We start from the raw sequence: 24,297 nt of genomic DNA, 5'->3' as shown, positions 1-24,297 counted from the left end.
GACAGGTGCAGGAGACCATCAGGGAGGCCCTGGAGATGACGACCACAGAGACAGGTGCCTCAGCTGACCCCGTACACCTGGGAGACTCAGCCTCCACCATTAATGTTTGTGTTGGTAATGACAGGTGCAGGAGACCATCAGGGAGGCCCTGGAGATGACGACCACAGAGACAGGTGCCACAGCTGACCCCGTACACCTGGGAGACTCGGACTCCAGCATCATGAATAAAGTTAAGGAAATCACTGGAGAAATCCCCCAGAAGGAAATAACAGTAAGTTTTTTATTTTCTCTCATTGGTCATATCAAAATATATTGAGTTCCATTTTGAAGACAGGAGGACTGTTCTCAGGTTTATTGAGATTTCCCTAAGTCAACTACTGACTTTCCTCAACATGCAATCCGCAATCCAGCCTAACTCCTGGATAAATATTTACTGGTAGGTGAACAGAGGCATCAGATGAATGGAAACATGTGAACCATTTCTGCTACAGTTCCAACACCAACCCCCTGCCAGTAGAGGGGGCTGGAGCTACAGGTCCAGCACCAACCCCCTGCCAGTAGAGGGGGGCTGGAGCTACAGGACCAACATCAACCCCCTGCCAGTAGAGGGGGGGCTGGAGCTACAGGTCCAGCACCAACCCCCTGCCAGTAGAGGGGGGCTGGAGCTACAGGTCCAACATCAACCCTCTGCCAGAAGAGGGGGGGCTGGAGCTACAGGTCCAGCACCAACCCCCTGCCAGTAGAGGGGGGCTGGAGCTACAGGTCCAGCACCAACCCCCTGCCAGTAGAGGGGGGCTGGAGCTACAGGACCAGCACCAACCCCCTGCCAGTAGAGGGGGGCTGGAGCTACAGGTCCAGCACCAACCCCCTGCCAGTAGAGGGGGGCTGGAGCTACAGGTCCAACACCAACCCCCTGCCAGTAGAGGGGGGCTGGAGCTACAGGTCTAGCACCAACCCCCTGTCAGTAGAGGGGGGCTGGAGCTACAGGTCCAACACCAACCCCCTGCCAGTAGAGGGGGGCTGGAGCTACAGGTGCAGCACAACCCCTGCCAGTAGAGGGGGGGCTGGAGCTACAGGTGCAGCACCAACCCCCTGCCAGTAGAGGGGGGCTGGAGCTACAGGACCAGCACCAACCCCCTGCCAGTAGAGGGTGGCTGGAGCTAAAGGTCCAGCACCAACCCTCTGCCAGTAGAGGGGGGCTGGAGCTACAGGTCCAGCACCAACCCCCTGCCAGTAGAGGGGGGCTGGAGCTACAGGTCCAGCACCAACCCCCTGCCAGTAGAGGGAGGCTGGAGCTACAGGTCCAGCACCAACCCCCTGCCAGTAGAGGGGGGCTGGAGCTACAGGTCCAGCACCAACCCTCTGCCAGTAGAGGGGGGCTGGAGCTACAGGTCCAGCACCAACCCCCTGCCAGTAGAGGGGGGTTGGAGCTACAGGTCCAACACCAACCCCCTGCCAGTAGAGGGGTGCTGGAGCTACAGGTCCAGCACCAACCCCCTGCCAGTAGAGGGGGGCTGGAGCTACAGGTCCAGCACCAACCCCCTGCCAGTAGAGGGGGCTGGAGCTACAGGTCCAGCACCAACCCCCCTGTCAGTAGAGGGGGGCTGGAGCTACAGGTCCAGCACCAACCCCCTGCCAGTAGAGGGGGGCTGGAGCTACAGGTCCAGCACCAACCGCTGCCAGTAGAGGGGGGCTGGAGCTACAGGTCCAGCACCAACCCCCTGCCAGTAGAGGGGGGCTGGAGCGACAGGTCCAGCACCAACCCCCTGCCAGTAGAGGGGGCCGGTGGTTGAGGTAGTTGTTAATGTGCTGGTTGTGGTAGTTGTGTTGTGGTGGTTGTTAATGTGCTGGTTGTGGTAGTTGTGTTGTGGTGGTTGTTAATGTGCTGGTTGTGGTAGTTGTGTTGTGGTGGTTGTTAATGTGCTGGTTGTGGTAGTTGTGTTGTGGTGGTTGTTAATGTGCTGGTTGTGGTAGTTGTGTTGTGGTGGTTGTTAATGTGCTGGTTGTGGTAGTTGTGTTCTGGTGGTTGTTAATGTGCTGGTTGTGGTAGGTGTGTTGTGGTGGTTGTTAATGTGCTGGTTGTGGTAGGTGTGTTGTGGTGATTGTTAATGTGCTGGTTGTAGTATGTGTATTGTGGTGGTTGTTAATGTGCTGGTTGTGGTAGTTGTGTTGTGGTGGTTGTTAATGTGCAGGTTATGATAGGTGTGTTGTGGTGGTTGTTAATGTGTTGGTTGTGGAAGGTGTGTTGTGGTTGTTGTTAATGTGCTAGTTGTGGTAGGTGTGTTGTGGTGGTTGTTAATGTGCTGGTTGTGGTAGTTGTGTTGTGGTGGTTGTTAATGTGTTGGTTGTGGAAGGTGTGTTGTGGTGGTTGTTAATGTGTTGGTTGTGGAAGGTGTGTTGTGGTGGTTGTTAATGTGTTGGTTGTGGAAGGAGTGTTGTGGTGGTTGTTAATGTGCAGGTTATGGTAGGTGTGTTGTGGTGGTTGTTAATGTGCAGGTTATGGTAGGTGTGTTGTGGTGGTTGTTAATGTGTTGGTTGTGGTAGGTGCATTGTGGTGGTTGTTAGTGTGCTGGTTGTGGTGGTTGTTAATGTGCTGGTTGTTGTAGGTGTGTTGTGGTGGTTGTTAATGTACTGGTTGTAGTAGGTGTGTTGTGGTGGTTGTTAATGTACTGGTTGTGGTAGGTGTGTTGTGTTGGTTGTTAGTGTTCTGGTTGTGGTAGGTGTGTTGTGGTGGTTGTTAATGTGCTGGTTGTAGGTGTGTGATGGTGGTTGTTAATGTGTTGGTTGTGGAAGGAGTGTTGTGGTGGTTGTTAATGTGCTGGTTGTGGTAGGTGTGTTGTGGTGGTTGTTAATGTGCTGGTTGTGGTAGGTGCATTGTGGTGGTTGTTAGTGTTCTGGTTGTGGTAGGTGTGTTGTGGTGGTTGTTAATGTGCTGGTTGTAGGTGTGTGATGGTGGTTGTTAATGTGCAGGTTGTGGTAGGTGTGTTGTGGTGGTTGTTGATGTGCTGGTTGTGGTAGGTGTTGTGGTGGTTGTTAATGTGCTGGTTGTAGTAGGTGTGTTGTGGTGGTTGTTAATGTGCTGGTTGTTAGTAGATGTGATGTGGTGGTTGTTAAGGTGCTGGTTATGGTAGGTGTGTTGTGGTGGTTCTTAATGTGCTGGTTGTGGTGGTTGTTAATGTGCTGGTTGTGGTAGGTGTGTTGTGGTGGTTCTTTATGTGCTGGTTGTGGTGGTTGTTAATGTGCTGGTTGTGGTAGGTGTGTTGTGGTGGTTGTTAATGTGCAGGTTGTTATAGGTTTGTTGTGGTGGTTGTTAATGTGCTGGTTGTAGTAGGTGTGTTGTGGTGGTTGTTAATGTGCTGGTTGTGGTAGGTGTGTTGTGGAAGTTGTTAATGTGCTGGTTGTGGTAGGTGTGTTGTGGTGGTTGTTAATGTGCTGGTTGTGGTGGTTGTTAATGTACTGGTTGTGGTGGTTGTTAATGTGCTGGTTGTGGTAGATGTGTTGTGGCGGTTGTTAATGTGCTGGTTGTGGTAGGTGTGTTGTAGTGGTAGTTAATGTGCTGGTTGTGGTAGGTGTCTTGTGGTGGTTGTTAATGTGCTGGTTGTGGTAGGTGTGTTGTGGTGGTTGTTAATGTGCTGGTTGTGGTAGGTGTGTTGTGGTGGTTGTTAATGTGCTGGTTGTGTAGGTGTGTTGTGGTGGTTGTTAATGTGCTGGTTGTGGTAGGTGTGCTGAGGTGGTTGTTAATGTGCTGGTTGTAGTAGATGTGATGTGGTGGTTGTTAATGTGCTGGTTGTAGTAGATGTGATGTGGTGGTTGTTAATGTGCAGGTTGTAGTAGGTGTGTTGTGGTGGTTGTTAATGTGCTGGTTGTGGTAGGTGTGTTGTGGTGGTTGTTAATGTGCTGGTTGTGTTGGTTGTTAATGTGCTGGTTGTGGTAGGTGTGTTGTGGCGGTTGTTAATGTGCTGGTTGTGGTAGGTGTGTTGTGGTGGTTGTTAATGTGCTGGTTGTTATAGGTTTGTTGTGGTGGTTGTTAATGTGCTGGTTGTTAATGTGCTAGTTGTAGTAGGTGTGTTGTGGGGGTTGTTAATGTGCCGGTTGTGGTAAGTGTGTTGTGGTGGTTGTTAATGTGCTGGTTGTAGTAGGTGTGTTGTGGTGGTTGTTAATGTGCTGGTTGTGGTAGGTGTGTTGTTGTGGTTGTTAGTGTTCTGGTTGTGGTAGGTGTGTTGTGGTGGTTGTTAATGTGCTGGTTGTGGTAGGTGTGTGATGGTGGTTGTAATGGTTGTTAATGTGCTGGTTGTTTAGGTGCGTTGTTGTGGTTGTTAATGTGCTGGTTGTGGTAAGTGTGTTGTGGTGGTTGTAAATGTGCTAGTTGTGGTGGTTGTTAGTGTTCTGGTTGTGGTAGGTGTGTTGTGGTAGTTGTTAATGTGCAGGTTGTGGTGGTTGTTAATGTGCTGGTTGTGGTAGGTGTGTTGTGGTGGTTGTTAATGTGCTGTTTGTGGTAGTTGTTAATATGCTGGTTGTAATGGTTGTTAATGTGGTGGTTGCTAATGTGCTGGTTATGGTAGGTGTGTTGTGGTGGTTGTGGTAGTTGTTAATGTGCTGGTTGTGGTGGTTGTTAATGTGCTGGTTGTGGTAGGTGTGTTGTGGTGGTTGTTAATGTGCTGGTTCTGGTGGTTGTTAATGTGCTGGTTGTGGTAGGTGTGTTGTGGTGGTTGTTAATGTGCTGGTTCTGGTGGTTGTTAATGTGCTGGTTCTGGTGGTTGTTAATGTGCTGGTTGTGGTAAGTGTGTTGTGGTGGTTGTTAATGTGCAGGTTCCTGTTTGATACCTGCTTGATGGGGTTCTGGGAGTTCTTCTACTCCCCAAGCCAGGCCCAAGGTCAGGCTCGACTTGTGAGAGTTTGGTCCACCAGGCTGTTGCTTGGAGCGGCCCGCAGGCCCACATACCCACCACAGCCCGGCTGATCCGGAACTTCTCTTAAAAAACAGTCCAGTTTTCTCTTGAAGATGTCCACGGTTGTTCTGGCAATATTTCTTAGTCGCTGGGCAGACGTTGAACAACCGCGGACCTCTGATGTTTATACAGTGCTCTCTGATTGTGCCTATGGCACCTCTGCTCTTCACTGGTTCAATCTTGCATTTTCTTCCATATTGTTCACTCTAGTACTTTGTTATTTTACTGTGTAGATTTGGGACCTGGCCCTCCAGTATTTTCCATGTGTATATTGTTTGGTATCTCTCTCGTCTCCTTTCTAGAGTACATTTGGAGAACTTTGAGACGATCCCAATAATTTAGGTGTTTTATCTCGTCTATGCTTGCCATATATGTTTTCTGTATTCTCTCTATTTCAGCAATCTCTCCTGCTCTGAAGGGGGAAGTGAGTACTGAGCAGTACTCGAGACGGGACAACACAAGTGATTTGAAAAGTACAACTATTGTTATGAGATCCCTGGATTTCAAAGTTCTCGTAATCCATCCGATCATTTTTCTGGCTGTCGCAATATTTGCTTGGTTATGCTCCCTAAACGTTAGATCGTCGGACATCATTGTTCCCAAATCCTTGACATGCTGTTTTTCTACTATGGGAAGATTCGATTGTGTTTTGTACCCTGTATTATATTTCAGATCCTCATTTTTGCCGTTCCAGAGTACCTGAAATTTATCACTGTTAAACATCATGTTATTTTCTGCTGCCAATCGAAAACTTTGTTGACATCTGCTTGTAGTTTTTCAATGTCTTCAGCAGAGGTAATTTTCATGCTGATTTTTGTGTCACCTGCAAAGGACGACACAAAGCTGTGACGTGTATTTTTGTCTATATCAGATATGAGAATAAGGAACAGTGGTGTGCAAGGACTGTACCTTGAGGTACAGAGCTTTTAACATCGCTTGGACACGATTTTATCTGATTGACTCTTACTCTTTGTGTTCTGTTCGACAGAAAATTGAGTATCCAGAGTCCGACTTTTCCAGTTATTCCCATTGACCTCATTTTGTGAGCTATCACCCCATGGTCACATTTGTCGAACGCCTTTGCAAAGTCTGTGTATACAACATCTGCATTTTGCTTTTCTTCTAGGGCTTCTGTGATTTTGTCATAGTGGTTGAGTAACTGTGACAGACAGGTTCTTCCCGCTCTAAATCTATGTTGTCCTGGATTGTGCAATTCATTGTTTTCCATAAAACTAGAAATTTGATTCCTAATCACTCTTTCAAACACTTTTATTATGTGTAATGTTAGTGCAACTGGCCTATAATTTTTTGCCAAGGCTTTACTCCCCCCTCGTGCAACGGAGCTATATCTGCAGATTTAAGTGCTGCTGGTATCTCCCCTGTATCCAGGCTCTTTCTCCATATTACGCTGAGTGCTCGCGCTACTGGTACTTTACATTTCTTTATGAATATTGAATTCCATGAGTCAGGCCCAGGAGCTGAGTGCATAGGCATATTGTCAATTTCTCTTTCAAAGTCTTCCGAGTTTGTGGTAATAACCGTTATATTTTCTGCAGCTAGAATGTCATTCATAAAGAAGCTGTCTGGGTCATCAACTTTCATGTTGTTTATTGGTGTGCTAAACATAGCCTCATACTGGCTTCTTAGAATTTCACTAATCTCTTTGTTGTTCTCTGTGTACGTACCTTCATTTGTAATTAACGGTTCAATACTGGTCGACGTTTTGTGTAGGTGTGTTGTGGTGGTTGTTAATGTGCTGGTTGTGATAGGTGTGTTGTGGTGGTTGTTAATGTGCTGGTTGTAGTAGGTGTGTTGTGGTGGTTGTTAATGTGCTGGTTGTGGTAGGTGTGTTGTGGTGGTTGTTAATGTGCTGGTTGTAGTAGGTGTGTTGAGGTGGTTGTTAATGTGCTGGTTGTGGTAGGTGTGTTGAGGTGGTTGTTAATGTGCTGGTTGTAGTACGTGTGTTGAGGTGGTTGTTAATGTGCTGGTTGTGTCGGTGGTTTGTTGTGGTTGTTAATGTACTGGTTGTAGTAGGTGTGTTGTGGTGGTTGTTAATGTGCTGGTTGTGGTAGGTGTGTTGTGGTGGTTGTTAATGTGCTGGTTGTAGTAGGTGTGTTGTGGTGGTTGTTAATGTGCTGGTTGTGTCGGTGGTTTGTTGTGGTTGTTAATGTACTGGTTGTAGTAGGTGTGTTGTGGTGGTTGTTAATGTGCTGGTTGTAGTAGGTGTGTTGTGGTGGTTGTTAATGTGCTGGTTGTGTCGGTGGTTTGTTGTGGTTGTTAATGTACTGGTTGTAGTAGGTGTGTTGTGGTGGTTGTTAATGTACTGGTTGTAGTAGGTGTGTTGTGGTGGTTGTTAATGTACTGGTTGTAGTAGGTGTGTTGTGGTGGTTGTTAATGTGCTGGTTGTAGTAGGTGTGTTGTGGTGGTTGTTAATGTGCTGGTTGTAGTAGGTGTGTTGTGGTGGTTGTTAATGTGCTGGTTGTGGTAGGTGTGTTGTGGTGGTTGTTAATGTGCTGGTTGTAGTAGGTGTGTTGTGGTGGTTGTTAATGTGCTGGTTGTGGTAGGTGTGTTGTGGTGGTTGTTAATGTGCTGGTTGTGGTAGGAGTATTGTGGTGGTTGTTAATGTGCTGGTTGTGGTAGGGGTGTTGTGGTGGTTGTTAATGTGCTGGTTGTGGTAGGTGTGTTGTGGTGGTTGTTAATGAGCTGGTTGTGGTAGGTGTGTTGTGGTGGTTGTTAATGTGCTGGTTGTGGTAGGTGTGTTGTGGTGGTTGTTAATGTGCTGGTTGTAGTAGGTGTGTTGTGGTGGTTGTTAATGTGCTGGTTGTGGTAGGTGGTTGTTTATGTGCTGGTTGTGGTAGGTGTGTTGTGGTGGTTGTTAATGTGCTGGTTGTGGTTGGTGGTTGTTAATGTGCTGGTTGTGGTAGGTGTGTTGTGGTTGTTGTTAATGTGCTGGTTGTGGTAGGTGTGTTGTGGTTGTTGTTGATGTGCTGGTTGTAGTAGATGGTTGTTGATGTGCTGGTTGTGGTAGGTGTGTTGTGGTGGTTGTTAATGTGCTGGTTGTGGTGGTTGTTAATGTGCTGGTTGTGGTAGGTGTGTTGTGGTGGTTGTTAATGTGCTGGTTGTAGTAGGTGTGTTGTGGTGGTTGTTAATGTGCTGGTTGTGGTAGGTGTGTTGTGGTGGTTGTTAATGAGCTGGTTGTGGTAGGAGTGTTGTGGTGGTTGTTAATGTGCTGGTTGTGGTAGGTGTGTTGTGGTGGTTGTTAATGTGCTGGTTGTAGTAGGTGTGTTGTGGTGGTTGTTAATGTGCTGGTTGTGGTAGGTGTGTTGTGGTGGTTGTTAATGTGCTGGTTGTAGTAGGTGTGTTGTGGTGGTTGTTAATGTGCTGGTTGTGGTAGGTGTGTTGTGGTGGTTGTTAATGTGCTGGTTGTGGTAGGAGCATTGTGGTGGTTGTTAATGTGCTGGTTGTGGTAGGTGTGTTGTGGTGGTTGTTAATGTGCTGGTTGTGGTAGGTGTGTTGTGGTGGTTGTTAATGTGCTGGTTGTGGTAGGTGTGTTGTGGTGGTTGTTAATGTGCTGGTTGTGGTAGGTGTGTTGTGGTGGTTGTTAATGTGCTGGTTGTAGTAGGTGTGTTGTGGTGGTTGTTAATGTGCTGGTTGTGGTAGGTGGTTGTTTATGTGCTGGTTGTGGTAGGTGTGTTGTGGTGGTTGTTAATGTGCTGGTTGTGGTTGGTGGTTGTTAATGTGCTGGTTGTGGTAGGTGTGTTGTGGTTGTTGATAATGTGCTGGTTGTGGTAGGTGTGTTGTGGTTGTTGTTGATGTGCTGGTTGTAGTAGGTGGTTGTTAATGTGCTGGTTGTGGTAGGTGTGTTGTGGTTGTTGTTGATGTGCTGGTTGTGGTAGGTGTGTTGTGGTGGTTGTTAATGTGCTGGTTGTGGTGGTTGTTAATGTGCTGGTTGTGGTAGGTGTGTTGTGGTGGTTGTTAATGTGCTGGTTGTGGTAGGAGTGTTGTGGTGGTTGTTAATGTGCTGGTTGTGGTAGGTGTGTTAAGGTGGTTGTTAATGTGCTGGTTGTTATAGGTTTGTTGTGGTTGTTGTTAATGTGCTGGTTGTTGTAGGTGTGTTAAGGTGGTTGTTAATGTGCTGGTTGTTATAGGTTTGTTGTGGTGGTTGTTAATGTGCTGGTTGTGGTAGGTGTGTTAAGGTGGTTGTTAATGTGCTGGTTGTTATAGGTTTGTTGTGGTGGTTGTTAATGTGCTGGTTGTGGTAGGTGTGTTGTGGTGGTTGTTAATGTGCTGGTTGTGGTAGGTGTGTTGTGGTGGTTGTTAATGTGCTGGTTGTAGTAGGTGTGTTAAGGTGGTTGTTAATGTGCTGGTTGTAGTAGGTGTGTTGAGGTTGTTGTTAATGTGCTGGTTGTTATAGGTTTGTTGTAGTTGTTGTTAATGTGCTGGTTGTTGTAGGTGTGTTGTGATGGTTGTTAATGTACTGGTTGTGGTAGGTGTGTTGTGGTATTTGTTAATGTGCTGGTTGTAGTAGGTGTGTTGTGATGGTTGTTAATGTGCTGGTTGTGGTAGGTTTGTTGTGGTGGTTGTTAATGTGCTGGTTGTGGTAGGTGTGTTGTGGTGGTTGTTAATGTGCTGGTTGTTGTAGGTGTGTTGAGGTGGTTGTTAATGTGCTGGTTGTAGTAGGTGTGTTGTGGTGGTTGTTAATGTGCTGGTTGTGGTAGGTGTGTTGAGGTGGTTGTTAATGTGCTGGTTGTAGTAGGTGTGTTGAGGTGGTTGTTAATGTGCTGGTTGTAGTAGGTGTATTGTGGTGGTTGTTAATGTGCTGGTTGTGGTAGGTGTGTTGTGGTGGTTGTTAATGTGCTGGTTGTAGTAGGTGTGTTGTGGTGGTTGTTAATGTGCTGGTTGTGGTAGGTGTGTTGTGGTGGTTGTTAATGAGCTGGTTGTGGTAGGAGTGTTGTGGTGGTTGTTAATGTGCTGGTTGTGGTAGGTGTGTTGTGGTGGTTGTTAATGTGCTGGTTGTAGTAGGTGTGTTGTGGTGGTTGTTAATGTGCTGGTTGTGGTAGGTGTGTTGTGGTGGTTGTTAATGTGCTGGTTGTAGTAGGTGTGTTGTGGTGGTTGTTAATGTGCTGGTTGTGGTAGGTGTGTTGTGGTGGTTGTTAATGTGCTGGTTGTGGTAGGAGCATTGTGGTGGTTGTTAATGTGCTGGTTGTGGTAGGTGTGTTGTGGTGGTTGTTAATGTGCTGGTTGTGGTAGGTGTGTTGTGGTGGTTGTTAATGTGCTGGTTGTGGTAGGTGTGTTGTGGTGGTTGTTAATGTGCTGGTTGTGGTAGGTGTGTTGTGGTGGTTGTTAATGTGCTGGTTGTAGTAGGTGTGTTGTGGTGGTTGTTAATGTGCTGGTTGTGGTAGGTGTGTTGTGGTGGTTGTTAATGTGCTGGTTGTGGTTGGTGGTTGTTAATGTGCTGGTTGTGGTAGGTGTGTTGTGGTTGTTGATAATGTGCTGGTTGTGGTAGGTGTGTTGTGGTTGTTGTTGATGTGCTGGTTGTAGTAGGTGGTTGTTAATGTGCTGGTTGTGGTAGGTGTGTTGTGGTTGTTGTTGATGTGCTGGTTGTGGTAGGTGTGTTGTGGTGGTTGTTAATGTGCTGGTTGTGGTGGTTGTTAATGTGCTGGTTGTGGTAGGTGTGTTGTGGTGGTTGTTAATGTGCTGGTTGTGGTAGGAGTGTTGTGGTGGTTGTTAATGTGCTGGTTGTGGTAGGTGTGTTAAGGTGGTTGTTAATGTGCTGGTTGTTATAGGTTTGTTGTGGTTGTTGTTAATGTGCTGGTTGTTGTAGGTGTGTTAAGGTGGTTGTTAATGTGCTGGTTGTTATAGGTTTGTTGTGGTGGTTGTTAATGTGCTGGTTGTGGTAGGTGTGTTAAGGTGGTTGTTAATGTGCTGGTTGTTATAGGTTTGTTGTGGTGGTTGTTAATGTGCTGGTTGTGGTAGGTGTGTTGTGGTGGTTGTTAATGTGCTGGTTGTGGTAGGTGTGTTGTGGTGGTTGTTAATGTGCTGGTTGTAGTAGGTGTGTTAAGGTGGTTGTTAATGTGCTGGTTGTAGTAGGTGTGTTGAGGTTGTTGTTAATGTGCTGGTTGTTATAGGTTTGTTGTAGTTGTTGTTAATGTGCTGGTTGTTGTAGGTGTGTTGTGATGGTTGTTAATGTACTGGTTGTGGTAGGTGTGTTGTGGTATTTGTTAATGTGCTGGTTGTAGTAGGTGTGTTGTGATGGTTGTTAATGTGCTGGTTGTGGTAGGTTTGTTGTGGTGGTTGTTAATGTGCTGGTTGTGGTAGGTGTGTTGTGGTGGTTGTTAATGTGCTGGTTGTTGTAGGTGTGTTGTGGTGGTTGTTAATGTGCTGGTTGTAGTAGGTGTGTTGAGGTGGTTGTTAATGTGCTGGTTGTAGTAGGTGTGTTGTGGTGGTTGTTAATGTGCTGGTTGTGGTAGGTGTGTTGAGGTGGTTGTTAATGTGCTGGTTGTAGTAGGTGTGTTGAGGTGGTTGTTAATGTGCTGGTTGTAGTAGGTGTGTTGTGGTGGTTGTTAATGTGCTGGTTGTGGTAGGTGTGTTGAGGTGGTTGTTAATGTGCTGGTTGTAGTAGGTGTGTTGAGGTGGTTGTTAATGTGCTGGTTGTAGTAGGTGTATTGTGGTGGTTGTTAATGTGCTGGTTGTGGTAGGTGTGTTGTGGTGGTTGTTAATGTGCTGGTTGTAGTAGGTGTGTTGTGGTGGTTGTTAATGTGCTGGTTGTGGTAGGTGTGTTGTGGTGGTTGTTAATGAGCTGGTTGTGGTAGGAGTGTTGTGGTGGTTGTTAATGTGCTGGTTGTGGTAGGTGTGTTGTGGTGGTTGTTAATGTGCTGGTTGTAGTAGGTGTGTTGTGGTGGTTGTTAATGTGCTGGTTGTGGTAGGTGTGTTGTGGTGGTTGTTAATGTGCTGGTTGTAGTAGGTGTGTTGTGGTGGTTGTTAATGTGCTGGTTGTGGTAGGTGTGTTGTGGTGGTTGTTAATGTGCTGGTTGTGGTAGGAGCATTGTGGTGGTTGTTAATGTGCTGGTTGTGGTAGGTGTGTTGTGGTGGTTGTTAATGTGCTGGTTGTGGTAGGTGTGTTGTGGTGGTTGTTAATGTGCTGGTTGTGGTAGGTGTGTTGTGGTGGTTGTTAATGTGCTGGTTGTGGTAGGTGTGTTGTGGTGGTTGTTAATGTGCTGGTTGTAGTAGGTGTGTTGTGGTGGTTGTTAATGTGCTGGTTGTGGTAGGTGGTTGTTTATGTGCTGGTTGTGGTAGGTGTGTTGTGGTGGTTGTTAATGTGCTGGTTGTGGTAGGAGTGTTGTGGTGGTTGTTTATGTGCTGGTTGTGGTAGGTGTGTTGTGGTTGTTGTTGATGTGCTGGTTGTAGTAGGTGGTTGTTAATGTGCTGGTTGTGGTAGGTGTGTTGTGGTTGTTGTTGATGTGCTGGTTGTGGTAGGTGTGTTGTGGTGGTTGTTAATGTGCTGGTTGTGGTGGTTGTTAATGTGCTGGTTGTGGTAGGTGTGTTGTGGTGGTTGTTAATGTGCTGGTTGTGGTAGGAGTGTTGTGGTGGTTGTTAATGTGCTGGTTGTGGTAGGTGTGTTAAGGTGGTTGTTAATGTGCTGGTTGTTATAGGTTTGTTGTGGTTGTTGTTAATGTGCTGGTTGTTGTAGGTGTGTTAAGGTGGTTGTTAATGTGCTGGTTGTTATAGGTTTGTTGTGGTGGTTGTTAATGTGCTGGTTGTGGTAGGTGTGTTAAGGTGGTTGTTAATGTGCTGGTTGTTATAGGTTTGTTGTGGTGGTTGTTAATGTGCTGGTTGTGGTAGGTGTGTTGTGGTGGTTGTTAATGTGCTGGTTGTGGTAGGTGTGTTGTGGTGGTTGTTAATGTGCTGGTTGTAGTAGGTGTGTTAAGGTGGTTGTTAATGTGCTGGTTGTAGTAGGTGTGTTGAGGTTGTTGTTAATGTGCTGGTTGTTATAGGTTTGTTGTATTTGTTGTTAATGTGCTGGTTGTTGTAGGTGTGTTGTGATGGTTGTTAATGTACTGGTTGTGGTAGGTGTGTTGTGGTATTTGTTAATGTGCTGGTTGTAGTAGGTGTGTTGTGATGGTTGTTAATGTGCTGGTTGTGGTAGGTTTGTTGTGGTGGTTGTTAATGTGCTGGTTGTGGTAGGTGTGTTGTGGTGGTTGTTAATGTGCTGGTTGTTGTAGGTGTGTTGTGGTGGTTGTTAATGTGCTGGTTGTAGTAGGTGTGTTGAGGTGGTTGTTAATGTGCTGGTTGTAGTAGGTGTGTTGTGGTGGTTGTTAATGTGCTGGTTGTGGTAGGTGTGTTGAGGTGGTTGTTAATGTGCTGGTTGTAGTAGGTGTGTTGAGGTGGTTGTTAATGTGCTGGTTGTAGTAGGTGTGTTGTGGTGGTTGTTAATGTGCTGGTTGTGGTAGGTGTGTTGAGGTGGTTGTTAATGTGCTGGTTGTAGTAGGTGTGTTGAGGTGGTTGTTAATGTGCTGGTTGTAGTAGGTGTATTGTGGTGGTTGTTAATGTGCTGGTTGTGGTAGGTGTGTTGTGGTGGTTGTTAATGTGCTGGTTGTAGTAGGTGTGTTGAGGTGGTTGTTAATGTGCTGGTTGTAGTAGGTGTGTTGTGGTGGTTGTTAATGTGCTGGTTGTGGTAGGTGTGTTGTGGTGGTTGTTAATGTGCTGGTTGTAGTAGGTGTGTTGAGGTGGTTGTTAATGTGCTGGTTGTGGTAGGTGTGTTGTGGTGGTTGTTAATGTGCTGGTTGTAGTAGGTGTGTTGTGGTGGTTGTTAATGTGCTGGTTGTGGTAGGTTTGTTGTGGTTGTAGATGTGCTGGTTGTAGTAGGTGTGTTGTGGTGGTTGTTAATGTGCTGGTTGTAGTAGGTGTATTGTGGTGGTTGTTAATGTGCTGGTTGTGGTAGGTGTGTTGTGGTTGTTAATATGCTGGTTGTAGTAGCTGTGTTGAGGTGGTTGTTAATGTGCTGGTTGTGGTGGTTGTTAATGTGCTGGTTGTAGTAGGTGTGTTGTGGTGGTTGTAGTAAGTGTGTTGAGGTGGTTGTTAATGTGCTGGTTATGGTGGTTGTTAATGTGCTGGTTGTAGTAGGTGTGTTGTGGTGGTTGTTAATGTGCTGGTTGTAGTAGGTGTATTGTGGTGGTTGTTAATGTGCTGGTTGTGGTAGGTGTGTTGTGGTTGTTAATATGCTGGTTGTAGTAGCTGTGTTGAGGTGGTTGTTAATGTGCTGGTTGTGGTGGTTGTTAATGTGCTGGTTGTAGTAGGTGTGTTGTGGTGGTTGTAGTAAGTGTGTTGAGGTGGTTGTTAATGTGCTGGTTATGGTGGTTGTTAATGTGCTGGTTGTAGTAGGTGTGTTGTGGTGGTTGTTAATGTGCTGGTTGTGGTAGGTGTGTTGTGGTGTTTGCTAATGTGCTGGTTGTTGTAGATGTGTTGTGATGGTTGTTAATGTGCTGGTTGTGGTAGGTGTGTTGTGGTGGTTGTTAATGTGCTGGTTGTAGTAGGTGTGTTGTGGTGGTTGTTAATGTGCTGGTTGTGGTAGGTTTGTTGTGGTTGTTAATGTGCTGGTTGTGGTAGTTGTGTTGTGGTGGTTGTTAATGTGCTGGTTGTGGTAGGAGTGTTGTGGTGGTTATTAATGTGCTGGTTGTGGTGGTTGTGTTGTGGTGGTTGTTAATGTGCTGGTTGTGGTAGGTTTGTTGTGGTTGTTAATGTGCTGGTTGTGGTAGTTGTGTTGTGGTGGTTGTTAATGTGCTGGTTGTGGTAGTTGTGTTGTGGTGGTTGTTAATGTGCTGGTTGTGGTAGGAGTGTTGTGGTGGTTGTTAATGTGCTGGTTGTGGTAGATGTCTTGTGGTGGTTGTTAATGTGCTGGTTGTAGTAGGTGTGTTGAGGTGGTTGTTAATGTGCTGGTTGTAGTAGGAATGTTGTGGTGGTTGTTAATGTGCTGGTTGTGGTGGTTGTTAAGGTGCTGGTTTTGGCAGGTGTGTTGTGGTGGTTGTTAATGTGCTGGTTGTGGTAGGTGTGTTGTGGTGGTTGTTAATGTGCTGGTTGTAGTAGGTGGTTGGTAATGTGCTGGTTGTAGTAGGTGTGTTGTGGTGGTTGTTAATGTGCTGGTTGTAGTAGGTGTGTTGTGGTGGGTGTTAATGTGCTGGTTGTAGTAGGTGGTTGGTAATGTGCTGGTTGTAGTAGGTGTGTTGTGGTGGTTGTTAATGTGCTGGTTGTGGTAGGTGTGTTGTGGTGGTTGTTAATGTGCTGGTTGTAGTAGGTGTGTTGAGGTGGTTGTTAATGTGCTGGTTGTAGTAGGTGTATTGTGGTGGTTGTTAATGTGCTGGTTGTGGTAGGTGTGTTGTGGTTGTAGATAAGCTGGTTGTAGTAGGTGTGTTGTGGTGGTTGTTAATGTGCTGGTTGTAGTAGGTGTGTTGTGGTGGTTGTTAATGTGCTGGTTGTGGTAGGTGTGTTGTGGTGGTTGTTAATGTGCTGGTTGTAGTAGGTGTATTGTGGTGGTTGTTAATGTGCTGGTTGTAGTAGGTGTGTTGTGGTGGTTGTTAATGTGCTGGTTGTGGTAGGTGTGTTGTGGTGGTTGTTAATGTGCTAGTTGTGGTAGGAGTGTTGTGGTGGTTGTTAATGTGCTGGTTGTAGTAGGTGTATTGTGGTGGTTGTTAATGTGCTGGTTGTGGTAGGTGTGTTGTGGTTGTAGATGTGCTGGTTGTAGTAGGTGTGTTGTGGTGGTTGTTAATGTGCTGGTTGTAGTAGGTGTGTTGTGGTGGTTGTTAATGTGCTGGTTGTAGTAGGTGTGTTGTGGTGGTTGTTAATGTGCTGGTTGTTAATGTGCTGGTTGTGGTAGGTGTGTTGTGGTTGTTAATATGCTGGTTGTAATAGGTGTGTTGAGGTGGTTGTTAATGTGCTGGTTGTAGTAGGTGTGTTGTGGTGGTTGTTAATGTGCTGGTTGTTAATGTGCTGGTTGTGGTAGGTGTGTTGTGGTTGTTAATATGCTGGTTGTAGTAGGTGTGTTGAGGTGGTTGTTAATGTGCTGGTTGTAGTAGGTGTGTTGTGGTGGTTGTAGTAAGTGTGTTGAGGTGGTTGTTAATGTGCTGGTTATGGTGGTTGTTAATGTGCTGGTTGTAGTAGGTGTGTTGTGGTGGTTGTTAATGTGCTGGTTGTGGTAGGTGTGTTGTGGTGTTTGCTAATGTGCTGGTTGTTGTAGATGTGTTGTGATGGTTGTTAATGTGCTGGTTGTGGTAGGTGTGTTGTGGTGGTTGTTAATGTGCTGGTTGTGGTAGGTTTGTTGTGGTTGTTAATGTGCTGGTTGTGGTAGTTGTGTTGTGGTGGTTGTTAATGTGCTGGTTGTGGTAGGAGTGTTGTGGTGATTGTTAATGTGCTGGTTGTGGTGGTTGTGTTGTGGTGGTTGTTAATGTGCTGGTTGTGGTAGGAGTGTTGTGGTGGTTGTTAATATGCTGGTTGTGGTAGTTGTGTTGTGGTGGTTGTTAATGTACTGGTTGTGGTAGGAGTGTTGTGGTGGTTGTTAATGTGCTGGTTGTGGTAGGTGTGTTGTGGTGGTTGTTAATGTGCTGGTTGTGGTAGATGTCTTGTGGTGGTTGTAATGTGCTGGTTGTGGTATTTGTTAATGTGCTGGTTGTGGTAGGTTTGTTGTGGTTTTTAATGTGCTGGTTGTGGTAGGTGTGTTGTGGTTGTTGTTAATGTGCTGGTTGTGGTAGGTTTGTTGTGGTTGTTAATGTGCTGGTTGTGGTAGGTGTGTTGAGGTGGTTGTTAATGTGCTGGTTGTGTTAGGTTTGTTGTGGTGGTTGTTAATGTACTGGTTGTAGTAGGTGTGTTGTGGTGGTTGTTAATGTGCTGGTTGTAGTAGGTGTGTTGTGGTGGTTGTTAATGTGCTGGTTGTAGTAGGTGTTGTGGTGGTTGTTAATGTGCTGGTTGTGGTAGGTGTGTTGTGGTTGTTAATGTGCTGGTTGTGGTAGGTGTGTTGTGGTGGTTGTTAATGTGCTGGTTGTGGTAGGTGTGTTGTGATGGTTGTTAATGTGCTGGTTGTGGTAAGTGTGTTGTGGTGGTTGTTAATGTGCTGGTTGTGGTAGGTGTGTTGTGATGGTTGTTAATGTGCTGGTTGTGGTAGGTGTGTTGTGGTGGTTGTTAATGTGCTGGTTGTGAATGTGCTGGTTGTGGTAGGTGTGTTGTGGTTGATGTTAATTTGCTGGTTGTGGTAGGTGTGTTGTGGTGGTTGTTAATGTGCTGGTTGTGGTAGGAGTGTTGTGGTGGTTGTGGTAGGTGTGTTGTGATGGTTGTTAATGTGCTGGTTGTGGTAGGTTTGTGATGGTTGTTAATGTGCTGGTTGTTGTAGGTGTGTTGTGATGGTTCTTAATATGCTGGTTGTTGTAGGTGTGTTGTGGTGGTTGTTAATGTGCTGGTTGTTGTAGGTGTGTTGTGGTGGTTGTTAATGTGATGGTTGTGGTGGTTGTTAATGTGCTGGTTTTGGTAGGAGTTTTGTGGTGGTTGTTAATGTGCTGGTTGTGGTAGTTGTGTTGTGGTGGTTGTTAATGTGCTGGTTTTGGTAGGTGTGTTGTGGTTGTAGATGTGCTGGTTGTAGTAGGTGTGTTGTGGTGGTTGTTAATGTGCTGGTTGTTAATGTGCTGGTTGTGGTAGGTGTGTTGTGGTTGTTAATATGCTGGTTGTAGTAGGTGTGTTGAGGTGGTTGTTAATGTGCTGGTTGTGGTGGTTGTTAATGTGCTGGTTGTAGTAGGTGTGTTGTGGTGGTTGTAGTAAGTGTGTTGAGGTGGTTGTTAATGTGCTGGTTATGGTGGTTGTTAATGTGCTGGTTGTAGTAGGTGTGTTGTGGTGGTTGTTAATGTGCTGGTTGTGGTAGGTGTGTTGTGGTGTTTGCTAATGTGCTGGTTGTTGTAGATGTGTTGTGATGGTTGTTAATGTGCTGGTTGTGGTAGGTGTGTTGTGGTGGTTGTTAATGTGCTGGTTGTAGTAGGTGTGTTGTGGTGGTTGTTAATGTGCTGGTTGTGGTAGGTTTGTTGTGGTTGTTAATGTGCTGGTTGTGGTAGTTGTGTTGTGGTGGTTGTTAATGTGCTGGTTGTGGTAGGAGTGTTGTGGTGGTTGTTAATGTGCTGGTTGTGGTGGTTGTGTTGTGGTGGTTGTTAATGTGCTGGTTGTGGTAGGTTTGTTGTGGTTGTTAATGTGCTGGTTGTGGTAGTTGTGTTGTGGTGGTTGTTAATGTGCTGGTTGTGGTAGTTGTGTTGTGGTGGTTGTTAATGTGCTGGTTGTGGTAGGAGTGTTGTGGTGGTTGTTAATGTGCTGGTTGTGGTAGATGTCTTGTGGTGGTTGTTAATGTGCTGGTTGTAGTAGGTGTGTTGAGGTGGTTGTTAATGTGCTGGTTGTAGTAGGAATGTTGTGGTGGTTGTTAATGTGCTGGTTGTGGTGGTTGTTAAGGTGCTGGTTTTGGCAGGTGTGTTGTGGTGGTTGTTAATGTGCTGGTTGTGGTAGGTGTGTTGTGGTGGTTGTTAATGTGCTGGTTGTAGTAGGTGGTTGGTAATGTGCTGGTTGTAGTAGGTGTGTTGTGGTGGTTGTTAATGTGCTGGTTGTAGTAGGTGTGTTGTGGTGGTTGTTAATGTGCTGGTTGTAGTAGGTGGTTGGTAATGTGCTGGTTGTAGTAGGTGTGTTGTGGTGGTTGTTAATGTGCTGGTTGTTGTAGGTGTGTTGTGGTGGTTGTTAATGTGCTGGTTGTAGTAGGTGTGTTGAGGTGGTTGTTAATGTGCTGGTTGTAGTAGGTGTATTGTGGTGGTTGTTAATGTGCTGGTTGTGGTAGGTGTGTTGTGGTTGTAGATGTGCTGGTTGTAGTAGGTGTGTTGTGGTGGTTGTTAATGTGCTGGTTGTAGTAGGTGTGTTGTGGTGGTTGTTAATGTGCTGGTTGTGGTAGGTGTGTTGTGGTGGTTGTTAATGTGCTGGTTGTAGTAGGTGTATTGTGGTGGTTGTTAATGTGCTGGTTGTAGTAGGTGTGTTGTGGTGGTTGTTAATGTGCTGGTTGTGGTAGGTGTGTTGTGGTGGTTGTTAATGTGCTAGTTGTGGTAGGAGTGTTGTGGTGGTTGTTAATGTGCTGGTTGTAGTAGGTGTATTGTGGTGGTTGTTAATGTGCTGGTTGTGGTAGGTGTGTTGTGGTTGTAGATGTGCTGGTTGTAGTAGGTGTGTTGTGGTGGTTGTTAATGTGCTGGTTGTAGTAGGTGTGTTGTGGTGGTTGTTAATGTGCTGGTTGTTAATGTGCTGGTTGTGGTAGGTGTGTTGTGGTTGTTAATATGCTGGTTGTAGTAGGTGTGTTGAGGTGGTTGTTAATGTGCTGGTTGTAGTAGGTGTGTTGTGGTGGTTGTTAATGTGCTGGTTGTTAATGTGCTGGTTGTGGTAGGTGTGTTGTGGTTGTTAATATGCTGGTTGTAGTAGGTGTGTTGAGGTGGTTGTTAATGTGCTGGTTGTAGTAGGTGTGTTGTGGTGGTTGTAGTAAGTGTGTTGAGGTGGTTGTTAATGTGCTGGTTATGGTGGTTGTTAATGTGCTGGTTGTAGTAGGTGTGTTGTGGTGGTTGTTAATGTGCTGGTTGTGGTAGGTGTGTTGTGGTGTTTGCTAATGTGCTGGTTGTTGTAGATGTGTTGTGATGGTTGTTAATGTGCTGGTTGTGGTAGGTGTGTTGTGGTGGTTGTTAATGTGCTGGTTGTGGTAGGTTTGTTGTGGTTGTTAATGTGCTGGTTGTGGTAGTTGTGTTGTGGTGGTTGTTAATGTGCTGGTTGTGGTAGGAGTGTTGTGGTGATTGTTAATGTGCTGGTTGTGGTGGTTGTGTTGTGGTGGTTGTTAATGTGCTGGTTGTGGTAGGAGTGTTGTGGTGGTTGTTAATGTGCTGGTTGTGGTAGTTGTGTTGTGGTGGTTGTTAATGTGCTGGTTGTGGTAGGAGTGTTGTGGTGATTGTTAATGTGCTGGTTGTGGTAGGTGTGTTGTGGTGGTTGTTAATGTGCTGGTTGTGGTAGATGTCTTGTGGTGGTTGTAATGTGCTGGTTGTGGTATTTGTTAATGTGCTGGTTGTGGTAGGTTTCTTGTGGTTTTTAATGTGCTGGTTGTGGTAGGTGTGTTGTGGTTGTTGTTAATGTGCTGGTTGTGGTAGGTTTGTTGTGGTTGTTAATGTGCTGGTTGTGGTAGGTGTGTTGAGGTGGTTGTTAATGTGCTGGTTGTGTTAGGTTTGTTGTGGTGGTTGTTAATGTGCTGGTTGTAGTAGGTGTGTTGTGGTGGTTGTTAATGTGCTGGTTGTAGTAGGTGTGTTGTGGTGGTTGTTAATGTGCTGGTTGTAGTAGGTGTTGTGGTGGTTGTTAATGTGCTGGTTGTGGTAGGTGTGTTGTGGTTGTTAATGTGCTGGTTGTGGTAGGTGTGTTGTGGTGGTTGTTAATGTGCTGGTTGTGTTAGGTGTGTTGTGATGGTTGTTAATGTGCTGGTTGTGGTAAGTGTGTTGTGGTGGTTGTTAATGTGCTGGTTGTGGTAGGTGTGTTGTGATGGTTGTTAATGTGCTGGTTGTGGTAGGTGTGTTGTGGTGGTTGTTAATGTGCTGGTTGTGAATGTGCTGGTTGTGGTAGGTGTGTTGTGGTTGATGTTAATTTGCTGGTTGTGGTAGGTGTGTTGTGGTGGTTGTTAATGTGCTGGTTGTGGTAGGAGTGTTGTGGTGGTTGTGGTAGGTGTGTTGTGATGGTTGTTAATGTGCTGGTTGTGGTAGGTTTGTGATGGTTGTTAATGTGCTGGTTGTTGTAGGTGTGTTGTGATGGTTCTTAATATGCTGGTTGTTGTAGGTGTGTTGTGGTGGTTGTTAATGTGCTGGTTGTTGTAGGTGTGTTGTGGTGGTTGTTAATGTGATGGTTGTGGTGGTTGTTAATGTGCTGGTTTTGGTAGGAGTTTTGTGGTGGTTGTTAATGTGCTGGTTGTGGTAGTTGTGTTGTGGTGGTTGTTAATGTGCTGGTTGTGGTAGTTGTGTTGTGGTGGTTGTTAATGTGCTGGTTGTGGTAGGAATGTTGTGTGGTTGTTAATGTGGTGGTTGTTGTAAGTGTGTTGTGATGGTTGTTAATGTGCTGGTTGTGGTAGGTGTGTTGTGGTGGTTGTTAATGTGCTGGTTGTGGTGGTTGTTAACGTGCTGGTTGTGGTAGCTGTGTTGTGGTGGTTGTTAATGTGCTGGTTGTGGTAGTTGTGTTGTGCTGGTTGTGGTAGGTTTGTTGTGGTTAATGTGCTGGTTGTGATAGGTTTGTTGTGGTTGTTAATGTGCTGGTTGTAGTATGTGTGTTGTAGTGGTTGTTAATGTGCTGGTTGTGGTAGGAGTGTTGTGGTGGTTGTTAATGTGCTGGTTGTGGTAGATGTGTTAATGTGCTGGTTGTGGTAGGTGTGTTGTGGTGGTTGTTAATGTGCTGGTTGTGGTAGGAGTGTTGTGGTGGTTGTTAATGTGCTGGTTATAGTAGGTGTGTTGTGGTGGTTGTTAATGTGCTGGTTGTGGTAGGTGTGTTGTGGTTGTTGTTAATGTGCTGGTTGTGGTAGGTGTGTTGTGGTGGTTGTTAATGTGCTAGTTGTGGTAGTTGTATTCTGGTGGTTGTTCATGTGCTGGTTGTGGTAGTTGTATTCTGGTGGTTGTTCATGTGCTGGTTGTGGTAGGTGTGTTGTGGTGGTTGTTAATGTGCTGGTTTTGGTGGTTGTTAATGTGCTGGTTGTGGTGGTTGTTAATGTGCTGGTTGTGATAGATGTGTTGTGGTGGTTGTTAATGTGCTAGTTGTGGTAGTTGTGTTGTGGTGGTTGTTATTGTGCTGATTGTGGTAGGTATGTTGTGGTGGTTGTTAATGTGCTGGTTGTTGTAGGTGCATTGTGGTGGTTGTTAGTGTGCTGGTTGTTGTAGGTGCATTGTGGTGGTTGTTAGTGTGCTGGTTGTGGTAGGTGTGTTGTGGTGGTTGTTAATGTGCTGGTTATGGTAGGTGTGTTGTGGTGGTTGTTAATGTGCTGGTTGTGGTAGGTGTGTTGTGGTGGTTGTTAATGTGCTGGTTGTGGTAGGTGTGTTGTGGTGGTTGTTAATGTGCTGGTTGTGGTAGGTGTGTTGTGGTTGTTAATGTGCTGGTTGTGGTGGTTGTTAATGTTCTGGTTGTGATAGATGTGTTGTGGTTGTTGTTATTGTGTTGGTAGTATGTGTGGTGGTTGTGTGTGTGATGGTTGTGTGTGAGTGTGGTGGTTGTGTGTGTGGTGGTTGTGTGTGTGGTGGTTGTGTGTGTGATGGTTGTGTGTGAGTGTGGTGGTTGTGTGTGTGGTGGTTGTGTGTGTGGTGGTTGTGTGTGTGGTGGTTGTGTGTGTGATGGTTGTGTGTGTGTGTGTGTGTGTGTACTCACCTAATTGTGCTTGTGGGGGTTGAGCTTTGGCTCTTTGGTCCCGCCTCTCAACTGTCAATCAACTGGTGTACAGATTCCTGAGCCTACTGGGCTCTTATCATATCTACATTTGAAACTGTGTATGGAGTCAGCCTCCACCACATCACTTCCTAGTGCATTCCATTTACTAACTACTCTGACACTGAAAAAGTTCTTTCTAACGTCTCTGTGGCTCATTTGGGTACTCAGCTTCCACCTGTGTCCACTTGTTCGCGTCCCACCAGTGTTGAATAGTTCATCCTTGTTTACCCGGTCGATGCCCCTGAGGATTTTGTAGGTTGTGATCATGTCCCCCCTTACTCTTCTGTCTTCCAGTGTCGTAAGGTGCATTTCCCGCAGCCTTTCCTCATAACTTATGCCTCTTAGTTCTGGGACTAGTCTAGTAGCATACCTTTGGACTTTTTCCAGCTTCGTCTTGTGCTTGACAAGGTACGGGCTCCATTGCTGGGGCCGCATACTCCAGGAGTGGTCTTACATATGTGGTGTACAACATTCTGAATGATTCCTTACACAGGTTCCTGAAGGCTGTTCTGATGTTAGCCAGCCTCGCATATGCCGCAGACGTTATTCTCTTTGTGTGGGCTTCAGGAGACAGGTTTGGTGTGATATCAACTCCTAGATCTTTCTCTCTGTCTGTTTCATTAAGTACTTCATCTCCTATTCTGTATCCTGTGCCTGGCCTCCTGTTTCCACTGCCTAGTTTCATTACTTTGCATTTTCTCGGGTTGAACTTCAACAGCCATTTGTTGGACCATTCACTCAGTCTATCCAGTTCATCTTGTAGCCTCCTACTATCATCCTCTGTTTCAATCATCCTCATAATTTTTGCATCATCGGCAAACATTGAGAGGAACGAATCTATACCCTCTGGGAGATCATTTACATATACCAGAAACAGTATAGGTCCAAGGACTGACCCCTGCGGGACTCCACTTGTGACGTCTCGCCAATCTGAGACCTCACCCCTCACACAGACTCGTTGTCTCCTGTTGCATAGGTACTCCTCTATCCACTGGAGTACCTTCCCTTTCACTCCAGCCTGCATCTCCAACTTTCGCACTAGCCTCTTGTGTGGCACTGTATCAAAGGCTTTCTGACAATCCAAAAATATGCAGTCTGCCCACCCTTCTCTTTCTTGCCTTATTTTTGTTGCCTGGTCGTAGAATTCAAGTAACCCTGTGAGGCAGGACCTGCCATCCCTGAACCCATGTTGATGCTGTGTTACAAAGTTCCTTCGCTCCAGATGCTCCACTAGTTTTTTTCGCACAATCTTCTCCATCAGCTTGCATGGTATGCAGGTTAGGGACACTGGCCTGTAGTTCAGTGCCTCCTGTCTATCCCCTTTCTTGTATATCGGGACTACGTTAGCTGCTTTCCAAATATCTGGCAGTTCCCCTGTTGCCAGTGATTTGTTATACACTTTGGAGAGTGGTAGGCACAGTTCTCTTGCTCCTTCCTTTAGAACCCAAGGGGAGGTTCCATCTGGGACTATAGCCTTTGTCACATCCAACTCTAGTAAACACTTCCTTACTTTCCCGCTGGTAATCTCAAACTCTTCCAGTGGTTCCTAGCTATTCCCTCACTTACCTCTGGAATTTCTAATTGCTCTAAGGTGAAGACCAACTGGAATTTCTTATTCAATTCCTCACACACTTCCTTGTCATTTGTAGTGAATCCTTCCGCCCCTATCCTTAATTTCATAACCTGTTCCTTTACTGTTGTTTTTCTCCTAATGTGGCTATGCAACAATTTAGGCTGAGCCTTTGCCTTGCTTGCGATGTCATTTTCGTATTGTCTTTCTGCCTCTCTTCTCATCCTGACATATTCATTCCTGGCATTCTGGTATCTTTCTCTGCTCTCCAGAGTCCTGTTATTCCTATAGTTTCTC

The 24,297-nt window shown here is 45.9% G+C and overlaps 1 protein-coding gene across 1 annotated transcript in view; it reads left to right on the top strand.

Annotated features, from left to right (window-relative positions):
• Positions 1-24,297, top strand: part of LOC138364622 (uncharacterized) — a 157,266-nt gene that overhangs the window by 90,184 nt on the left and 42,785 nt on the right. The window contains exon 4 of the mRNA XM_069324573.1: positions 125-271. Coding sequence (XP_069180674.1) covers positions 125-271 — 147 coding nt within the window. The remainder of the gene's footprint in view (positions 1-124; positions 272-24,297) is intronic.

Source organism: Procambarus clarkii, chromosome 14 (assembly GCF_040958095.1).
Source record: "Procambarus clarkii isolate CNS0578487 chromosome 14, FALCON_Pclarkii_2.0, whole genome shotgun sequence".
Lineage (NCBI taxonomy): Eukaryota > Metazoa > Arthropoda > Malacostraca > Decapoda > Cambaridae > Procambarus > Procambarus clarkii.
This window is presented reverse-complemented; position numbering and strand designations above follow the sequence as displayed.